Source organism: Lissotriton vulgaris, chromosome 6, assembly GCF_964263255.1.
Source record: "Lissotriton vulgaris chromosome 6, aLisVul1.2, whole genome shotgun sequence".
NCBI classification, from domain to species: Eukaryota; Metazoa; Chordata; class Amphibia; order Caudata; family Salamandridae; genus Lissotriton; species Lissotriton vulgaris.
The window spans coordinates 1,621,940,127-1,621,950,492 of NC_141694.1; the positions used below are offsets into that span (position 1 = coordinate 1,621,940,127).

The following is a 10,366-nucleotide window of genomic DNA, read 5'->3' on the forward strand; positions in this document are numbered from 1 at the left end:
AGTGAAGTTGATCCCCCTGTGGCCCAATTGAACTTAGAATTGGATCCAAGTTTACACACATGACCAAAACGTGTGGTCTTGGGCACATCAAGAAATCTATGTTTAACGCATTCCCCTAATTTTCCCCATGTTAACAGTATGTGGAAATGATTAATTCCATATTTACGGAACTCGGGTGATATATTTGTTATTTATTTATGACGTAGGAGTGTCTTGCTCTGCAGTACACAATTGGTATGTGGCTGGTAGAAAGTATTGGCATTTGTGACAGTCCGTACCACGCACAGTCGCCGTGGGCCCACGTGCAGTGCGTTTTAGGGGGTGTCAGGACAGTGCACGTTTCCTAACCCTAATTACAGTTTTCTGGCCGCCATGTTGTTGTCGCCTGCCGTCTTTCAGAGCACACAAGGCCGTGTGCGCTAACAGCACCAAGTGTTTGCTACTATGCATACACACGTATTTGACGGTTGGGAGCGACTGCACACCTCCTGCACTTACACAACCCCTTGACGTCTTGTGTCCAAGTTTTATGTGACACATTTACGCAACGGAAACAAGGAAAACGGAATGTAAATACAAGGATAGCAGTGTTGTGAAAAGGATCTCATGTTCAGTTTATCAAACTATCGCCGTCAATTGTGAGATTTGTGCTCTCAGATGCCAGCGACAGCGATGATATGCTGCCAGGAGTGCGCTGTATCCTCACTGTAAGCGCCTAAATGCGAACCCTAACACTTTGGCTGGAGAAGCGCTAAAGTCTTGAGGACGGACCTGTCCTGCTCCTTGACTTACAAGACCCTCAACTCGTCTGCTGACCCAGAGTCGCTGGCATTGGGGCACCCTTCATAAATATCTAATTGCTCCGTTAAGAATACTTCAGCAAATTGATCAGGTAAACATGAAATATTGGTGGCTAGCACGTGTTTATAGTGCTTAATACTGGATTTGGCCAGTTCCAAAACCATCGGATTTGGGCACTTTTTTAAAACCGTGGTTCAGAGGGGAAACAATTACTGTACTGAGGATCACTCATCCGACCAAATAGTGAAGCTGAGATGGCAATGCATACTTACTGTCTCTACTTTTACCGACAGACACGTTGGGAACCCATTTCATGCTACAGTATCATACATAATTTCACTCTGCAAATACCGCAGCAGTTCTTGCACCTTGGTCGCCATAATACTACGCATTAATAAAACGGCGCTATTTCAAGGTTTTAGGCGCTAGGAACTTAGCCGCACAACATTCCCCTAAGAGAGTGAACACGAGAGGAAAAATGCGCAGGCCGCAGGGCGAACCCCCACCACAAAACAACACCAGATATAAAAGAAGCAGGGTACCTTTTAAAAAATAGTATGCTGTTTATTAGAGTCCAACACAGGGTCATTCTGGAATTAACATTTCCGATGACTTTGGTATAACAATAATAATTAGACTAAATATATTATGGCAGATCGCTTACAAAACGATAACTTAAAACGCATAATTCCTTGGCTTCACCAGAGGCGCGTGGGCGCGTGCACCTGACTGAAAGTGGTCCGCGCATTCTACACATGGTGTCCACGTGCTGGAGCAACGCACAAGAATACTATTTATATATATATAAATATATTGTAATACTTACAGGGTGTGTGTGCAGAGTGTGGGGAGGGGATAGGAAGGAGTGGTCTCTGCTAGTTCAAATTCCAGGTCAATTGCATTATTTACAAATTCGTTTAAGTCACCAGTAAAGAGTAAAAAATACAAATGGATAGGTATTTAATTTTCACAAAAAGAGGGGAGTAATTTCTTATTTAACTACGTTGCTTCTTCCCATCCGTTCCCAGATTTTAAACGTCTAGGTCAAGGTTTATTTGAAAATGAATATTGCTTCACATTTCACCATTTCACGTTGTGGTTCCCTTTTCCTTACACCACACAGCTGAAAAGGGTGCTCGCAGGGGATGTTTGGTTGATGGTCCTCCCACCCTCTGGGAAACTACAAAATCGTGTCAGCCAGTGTACTGGCAGGTCAGCAACTCTTGACATTGTCACTCCTTTCAACAAGGTATCTAAGGCAGAAGTTGCGGAACAGGCCCTTCTCTCTGCTCCCCTGCCTCTCGGTGTGGAGGCCACTTTATGTTTGGAATGGGGTCGTGCGGGTGGGGGAAGTAATCGGCTACCACACACAAATACAAAAAGATCGGAAGTGACGTTTTGTTCCGCGTTTGGACAAAACATTCCTGGTGCTCCTGCTCAGCCCGCTCGAGTTGAAAATGGCGTTTTCAAGTAAAAACACGTCCTTTTAATTCATCTGGCGTCGAGCTCGGCTGAGGGGCCGCCCGGGGCAGAAGTTTCTCCCCGGGAGAGAGGGTGCTGCCACAGCACTTAGTCATTCAAAGAAAAACTCCTTCCTCGACATTTACTTGGTGTTTGGACCGGTGGTGGCTGCGAGCATTGGAGGTTCGGGCACTGTGGTGGTGGTGTTGGGGGGGGGGGGGGGGGTCTCTCTTTACATTTAGAGCCGAGCATAGTTATATAACCACCTCGCGCCTCACGGGGTTCACCGGTGGCCCACAAGTTGGAGAAACCCGGGTGAAATGCGCAGGGCCGGAGGCTCCGCAGATACATATTTTGGCACCTGTAAGAAGTGGTGGACGGACGTGGTGGGAGAGCTGTGTGTGTTGGGGGAGGGGGGGTCAAGTGTGGAGGCTACAGAATGGAAGATATCTCGTGGCGAGCTCCTGATCAGCTGCGACTTTGTGCTGATAAAATGTGTTTTCATATTACAGCTATAGATGCACCTGCTCTCGCGCGCTTTTCCACACACTCCAAGCCTGTACTGTACCTCCCTAGACACGTCTGCAAGGATCACACCCCCTTTTTGCTATGTACAACGGAATCCAACAATTCCACAGTTGTTGCTCCACTCAGTTTGCTCTGAGCCCAGCAACTTAAACCTGACTTTGGCCAGATTATTTCTAATGTGCTTATTTTTTTGCTTTTTGCACCGTCTCCATAAACGTGTCCCTACTTCGAATGAAAAAAGACTCATCTTTTATAAAAAGTCGACAAAAACACCAACATCGCTGGATACATAAGAAAATGGAATACTGTATTTGATTTAGAAAGTTCTTTTTACATATAGATAAACACGCAAGTTAAGGAAACAATGGCGGGCGCCCGAGGGAGCTTAGCGGGGGCCGTAAGCTGCTATCAGATTCTCAGCAGAGCCTTTGCATAAAATGACTACAGCTGGCTCCTAAGCTCTCCAGAGCCCGGGGGTTCCTGGGCCCCCGGGGGCGGGCGGACAGTCAGGTTTGTCTGGGAACGGTAAGTGCGGGAGAGAGCGAGGACTGGGCATAGTGAAAGAGGTGGAGGGAGGGGACAAAGAAAGAGAGAAGGGGCGAGAGGAGAAAGGAAGGGATAGAAAGACGAGAGATGGAGAGAGGGGGAAAAGATAGCCAGAGAAATAGAAGAGAGACGAGGGAGAAAACAGAACAGAGAAACAGAACGAGAGGGGAGAGGGGTTGTGTGGAGATATGGAGAGATAAATAAAAAAGAGACTGAGAGGGGGTAGCGAGAGAGAGAGAAAACATGGGAAAGGTGACAAAAGAAAGATGAAAGCGATATATTAGGCAAAAATGCGAGATGAAGGACAGGGTGTAACAGAACAAGCTCGCAAGAGAGGGAGATGTAGAAAGCGGGAGACCATGAGGCAAGTGGAGGAGAGTGAAACAGAGCGGGAGATATGAAAGAGAGGGCAGAGGGAAAACACGAGCGGGGAAGGAAGGCTAGGTGGAAATAATGGAGATAGTACAGAGATAAAGTGAGAGGGCGAATGAGCGAGACTATGAAAGAGAAGAGAGAGGAAGTGTGTGAAACACTGACAGAGAGGATTGGAGAAAGCAAGAAAAAGAAAGTGGGGGAGAAGGGAGCAAAAAGATGAAGGTGAGACACGAGAGAGGCCGAAGGGAGCAAAAAGAGACGAAGATGAGACAGGAGAGAGGCACGGAAAAATTATTTAGAAATGCAGCACGTGTAACAGGAATAGATGATTCGCTAAGAAGGACATTTTGAGTGAGAGAAAAAGAGTTATAAAGTGGGGCAGAGACAAAGAGCGGGGAAGTAGAGACTGGCAGAGAGTTCTGAGAGTGAGAGAAGAGAGTGATGGGCGAAGCTGGGAGAGAGAACTGACAGAGAAAAGAAATGGCAAGGAAACATAGCAGGGACAAGAATGAAAAGCGGGAGGCGAAGGTAAACAAGGGCCGTTTTCAGATCCATTTACAAGCATTTCTACACATATATTACAAGCTGGGAAAATGACCGCAATCATTTCAGATATACATAATTCATATAAAATTTTGAAATAAAAATAAAAATCTGTTTACAGTCATAAACTTTTCTTTTTTCCACATTGACCAGTACCCACACAGGCAGTGACAGAAGTGTAGATAAAAGGTGCTTACGAAGAAAATGATTGTCTGCTGAACAAAAATAAAAAACAAACTGAGGATTGCATCTTGGCTGACCATCACTTGGACTAAACAGAGAAGAAAGGGAACCCAACAAAAAAAGGCGACAGGAGGTGTCTGACTTCCCTCTCTGCGGAGTTTCTGGTTCAGGGTCGGAACGGAGTTGGGCAGAGTGTGTTTCCCAGATATCAAGTTTGAATCATCATGCAAGCGGGTCAGCGTCCGTCCGTCTGTCTGTGGGCGGCGCGGGCCGGGGTCGTGTCCGTGAAGAGTGCAAGTTGTCACGTGCCCCCGTCGGTGTGCCCAAGTTCAGGTCCATGGCGGCTCTCCGAGTCCGTGTTCCTGATGCCTCGGTGGAGTCTGTCTATCTGTCTGTCTGGGCCAGGCCCGGATCATACCTCACACTCGGACTCGTCGCTGGAGGTGACCGAGAGGATGGACGTGCCCGTGTCCGCTCGCTCGGCCAGGCTGGACACGCTGGTGGTGGGGCTGGCGGCCGCCGTGGAGGGGGACTCGGCCGAGCTGTGCGTCGGGCAGCCGGGGTCTGCCAGAGAGCGCAGGCCGCTCTGTCCTATCGCCTGGTGCTGGAGCCTGGAGCCGGCGAGGTGCGAGAGAGAGGGGGAGAAACAACACGGGCAAGGTCAGAGGGTTTGTAGGCAAGAGAAATTCAACACGGCAAACAAATCACTGAACAAAACACGCACACAAATCACTGAGCACAACACGCAAACAAATCACTGAGCACAACACAGAGGTGACTGCCACCACCTCACAGCCTGAACACAGTGTGGTGGGAAAACAACAACGTCCAGTTACTGCTCCAATCATCACCCAAAGCAAAGCAGTACCAACTGGGAATCTGTCAACACACCCTGGAGTTACCACCACCGTCTTCACACACACACACACCAAAGAAAGGCACGGCCACGCCACTTCGAAGCGACAGCCTCCACACGCACTCTGGGCCGGGGGTCACCAGGACAGACCCAAAGCTCGGCCCCACAAAGAACCACCAAGGAATCTCAAACACACTCTGCCAGTTACCACCACTGCCACAAAGCACACTAAAAGACGGCACCGCAACAACTCCACACCGACCAATGTACGCTGGCCAGACCACACACATCACAACAACAAAAAGGCAACACACGCAAGGAAGGATCTCTCAATAAATGCTAACAGGTATTATCGCAGCCACAAACACACCACTGACAGTGTCCCCCACACACTAAAAATCACAATTGCTGCCATCAAGAAAACAAAAACAAAAAACAGAGCGTGGAAACGTGCACTCTCACGGTGCACCCTGGCCCAGTGGTCACTAGCACATCCAGCAAACACATCAAAACAAAGCACTGCAACAACTCCAGCTGAGCTTTAATAGACTCCACACAACCAGCAAAACACGGCAAGTTCGGCAAATCTCCAAATGAGAGTCTCCAGCACATTCTAAAGATGCCACCCCACTCCAAAAAGGTTTCACAGCCCATCCTCTGGCGGAAAACGACCACAAACCTTTAGTCACGGCTCCTGTACCTTATTTGCCACCAGCAAACACACAACAAAAATGAAGAGCCTCACGCCACGTTCCTCACACACAGTTTACCATCTGCCTGCACTGCCCCAACAGACACTAAAGGTGCCTCAAGTACTGCCCAGGGAGGGTCGTTGGGCAAAACCAACTTGGCTCCAACATCCCCAGCAGAGCAGTGTAACGTGTACCCGCCCGAGGCTGCTGTGGAGGTGAGACGCCAAGTCACCCGGGGGTTGTGATTCGGTGGCCCATTCCTACACTGTTTGTCCCAAATGGAAATGATGCAGAAAGTGTGTGTGTCTATCTGTGTGTGTGTGGATTTTGGCTGTTTGGCACATAGTTCCACAATAACTTAGGGCCATCGGTGCGAACACATTTCCCCATTGAATCATAGGCGCGGCCCTTACTTCTGCACTCAGATGCACTTGCAAGAAGGCCAACTTTAAAGGGGCGATGCCAGCCAGTGAGCTGGCATTAGCGTAGGATGTGGCAACAGCATCATTTCAAGTCCCGCTACCACCAGAAACCTGGGTGAGCAGCGTGAACCCCGCAGTAACCTCCTCAAGACACCCCAGCCCCATCTGGCTCGGAGAGTGACCGCCCTTCACCACATGTCGTAACACTGGGGGAGATGCAGGCTGCCCTCGCACCCAGCAGTGAGGGGGAAGGTGGCACAGCGCGGCCTGAAAGAGAGCGACTGTGCCCAGGGACAGTAAAAAAGAGGAGCTCGGAGGTCCCACGAGCGGGCACTCTAAGGGACCACGAGTGGTCTGCTGCTGCCCGTGAGACTTAACGCTGCTCCGTCTCTTCCGCAGCACGTCACAGGTTGGATGAGATGCCCCGGACGGCACCCCTGCACTCAGCGAAGCCGGAGCCCAGCACCCCTTCTCAAGGGATGCTGCCTGCTGCCTCGCAGGACCCCTGTACCTCTTCTCAAGGGAGGCTGCCTCCTCCGGAGGCCTGCGTCCCTCAATGGAGGCTGCCTGCTGCCTCCCCCAGTGTCCTGCACCCCTCAAGTGAGGCTGCCTCCCCCGGAGCCCCCTTCTCAAGTGAAGCTGCCTGCCCCGGAGCCCCGCACCCCTTGTCAAGGGAGGCCCGCTAAACTTTCTCCCAGCAGGCCTCGAGAGTCGTGAGCCCCCGGCTCCCCCGGCGCGGGCATTACCGCGCTTGTGTACATGCCATAATTACACGAGTGCCCCCGTGTCTGCTTACAGACGGGATTACTGCGCCCACCAGGTGGACGCCGTGTTGACATCTCACACCGAGCACGTACAAGCAGCAAACAACCAGCATGCACACAGTAAAGCTGCCGGATGCTTGAAACAAGGCACAAACACGCAGAAAAACTGCCACGACAATCATGCAATGAACCTGGAAATATGCACCCCGTTGCAGGTTTATCAAAACAGTTACACTCAGTCCCAGGCAAACATTGCCTTATTTATGCAAACGATTAAGTCAACGGTTATGTCTACAAATCGAAGATCACAAGCATTGATATTGAGGGGAATTAACTTTCTAAAATAATGAGCATTGTATGTTTCAATCACACTATACGAGAAACAACACTGAACATAGATGTAAATCAACTAGTAACACGGGTGTAAAGTCGGCAACAGACCTCCCGCCCCGGCCCACGTACATCCGCACTTCTCTAGATTTCGCAAAGGAATCCCATTTAGGTCGAAAGAAATAAAAGTCCTTATTTAAAGAAAGTGGCCCATTTTCTGCTTTCTTTCTTGGAGCAAGAAGTGCCTTGTGCTTTGCATAAGAGCTCACTTATACATGCACATATGTGTAGAAGAATATACAAAATATTTAAAAATATACGTGGATTTATAAATTCAAGAGCAGGCATAAAGTTTGTTGAATGTATATACATAAATATTAAAATTGTTTGCCGATGGTTGCTATTGTTTAACAGACGGATAAAGCGTGTTATTTTAACTCATCGACAGGCTTTAATAAGTACGCGATTTGTCAGTGTTTGGGAATTAATTTGCCAAACAATGGGACTGCTTTTGTTTACACCCATGCTGTGCTAATTAAACAGAAAACATTGCGTGTGCAATCACCTTAAATGCTGCCTTTGTCTGAGCAGGGAAGGGACCGCCGTACACGCCAAAACACAAGAAAAGTTATTTTAGAATATTGGTGTAAAAAGTGTCAATGCATAATCGCTTCACATGCAATTACTTTTTTATGATTGTAATTATTTATTCAACATAATATCCAAACAGTTCGCCCACTGCTGAGTATATCTTTGGGGAAAAATGTAAGAGTACTGCGGTTACAGTGCTCTGATCTGCAAGGGGAAGGTTACATTATTAGTGACTTTATTCATCTCTCCCGCTGCGCTGCACGCAGCTACAGTCGGTGGACGAATTTCAACAAATCCCAGCCTAGAGCAAGTGCATAGGTTGCACAGCTCAGAAATCCAAAATAAAGTTGGCAGAAAAACAAAGAAATACTTTTTAATCTAAACTGTTGGGCGATTATATCCGCTTTGTTAAATTATAATTTCACGTGTAATTTATACTTGGGCTTGAGGGGATTTTTCCTACATTTGTGATACTTTCTTTTCAAGTTTTTAGGCTGGCAGTGGGCGCCTGGTGTGGATAAATGGCGCACTGTTAGCCGTTTGAACTTTATTGGACATAAATACTTGTGAAGGTACTGAGCAGAGGCAGCGTGCTCTGTTTAGGTGTGAGTGTGAGGTTTAATTGCATCTAACAGCATCGCCCGTGCCAGCATGTGCAAACACATGCCTGGCAAAGGGAGAAATCATGCCCGCACCGTCCTGCGTGGGGGAAAGGACTATTTAAAAGGGCAGAGAAAATCAGCAGAGATCTGAGAGCGTGTTTTGTTGAAATAAGTGCGTTCTCTCGCCTAGGTCAGGAGGGGGACATTTCATGCTTCTGTTTCCCCCGGATAGCCGCGGCCCAGAGGGCAGGTTTCAATGGGTGGCAGTGCCAGGGCGCCTCGCATACATTCCTGCTCCAGCCAGAGCCCCCACATTCACTCCCTGCCGCCCCCCGCCGCCTCTGGAAGAGTTTTCCCGCAGACATACCTGTTCTTGGCCGCCGCCGCCCTGTCCCGCTGCCGCCGGTTCTTGAACCAGTTGCCCACCTGCGTGGGGGTGAGGCCGGTGGCCTGCGCCAGCTCCCGCTTCTTGCTGGGGTTGGGGTAGGGGTCCTGCAGGTACCACTCCCGCAGCAGGCTGCGCGTCCGCTCCTTGAAGCAGTGCGTCTTCTGCTCGCCGTCCCAGATGGTGCGCGGCAGCGGGAACTTCTTGCGCACCCGGTACTTGTCCACGGGCCCCAGCGGCCGGCCGCGCAGCTTCTCCGCCTCCTGGTAGTGCGCCTCCAGCCACATGGCCTGCAGCTTGCCGTGCGACTCCTTGGTGAACTTGTGGTTCTCCAGGATGTGGTAGAGGTCGCGGAAGCTGCCCGTGTGGAAGGCCACCACGGCCCGGGCGCGCAGGATGGACTCGTGCTTGTTGATGGCCTCGCACGCCCCGGGCGCCACCGGCAGCGACCACAGGAAGCGGCCCAGCCGCTCGATGTCCCCCGTCTCCTCCAGCGTCTCGCACACGCTGGCCACCTGCTCGGGCGAGAAGTTCAGGGTGGGCAGCTGGAACATGGACAGCTCTTCCGGGGCCCGGGAGCCGCCGCCTCCTCCGCCACCTCCTCCGCCACCGCCGCCGCCAGTGCCGCCGCCTGCCAGGAGCAGCGAGGAGCGGTCCGGGAAGTTTGGCAAAAAGAAATGGGTGGGATAGAGCTCTAAAGGGGACCTGAAAACCATGGGAATGACCTGAGCGAGGTGCAATGACCAGGGAGAAAGAGCACACAATGCAACACACACACAAAAAGCAGCAACTGAGGAACAGGCGAGATTTCAGTGATTCAAGGGCAATCGCCTAATGACAACAGCCTCATGATATCTCCCCTAAATCCGCCGTGAGTGCAGCATTGAAACATTTTGTTTCGCTTTTCTATTGGTCTTCCCGGTGTCGTTGTGGGGTTGCCATGGCTGCGCTGCCAATCAATGTCAGGCGTGCCAATCATAGCCTCGTACGTAAGAGGCTGTTACCACTCGGCCCTCGGCGCAGGGGGAGGGAAGTGGCTGAGAGCAGGAGGAGGAGGAGGAGGATGCTGTGTTTTGTGTGTTTTATTTTATCTGTGCCTGGCATTGGGCTCTCCCTGCACCCAAGGATGCGCGCAAGAGCTGGGCAGGCACTCTTTTTTTGAATGGGACGAGCAATTAGAGGGTGGAATATTATTGTGATCTTAACGAGGCTCGTTATAGCTAAGGAGCTGCAGGGGGTGGGGGTCTGAGGTGCCGTGTGTACGGGGGTAGATAAATGGGCACGACT

The 10,366-nt window shown here is 50.3% G+C and overlaps 1 protein-coding gene across 1 annotated transcript; it reads right to left on the reverse strand.

Moving 5' to 3' along the window:
* Positions 1-1,510: 1,510 nt before the first annotated feature.
* On the reverse strand, positions 1,511-9,938 carry SIX3 (SIX homeobox 3). The gene is made up of 2 exons (XM_086927790.1): positions 9,062-9,938; positions 1,511-5,048 (listed from the first exon to the last, which is right to left on the reverse strand). The coding sequence occupies exons 1-2, from the start codon at positions 9,793-9,795 to the stop codon at positions 4,850-4,852; spliced, it is 933 nt and encodes a 310-aa protein (XP_086783916.1). The 5' UTR covers positions 9,796-9,938; the 3' UTR covers positions 1,511-4,849.
* Positions 9,939-10,366: the final 428 nt, after the last annotated feature.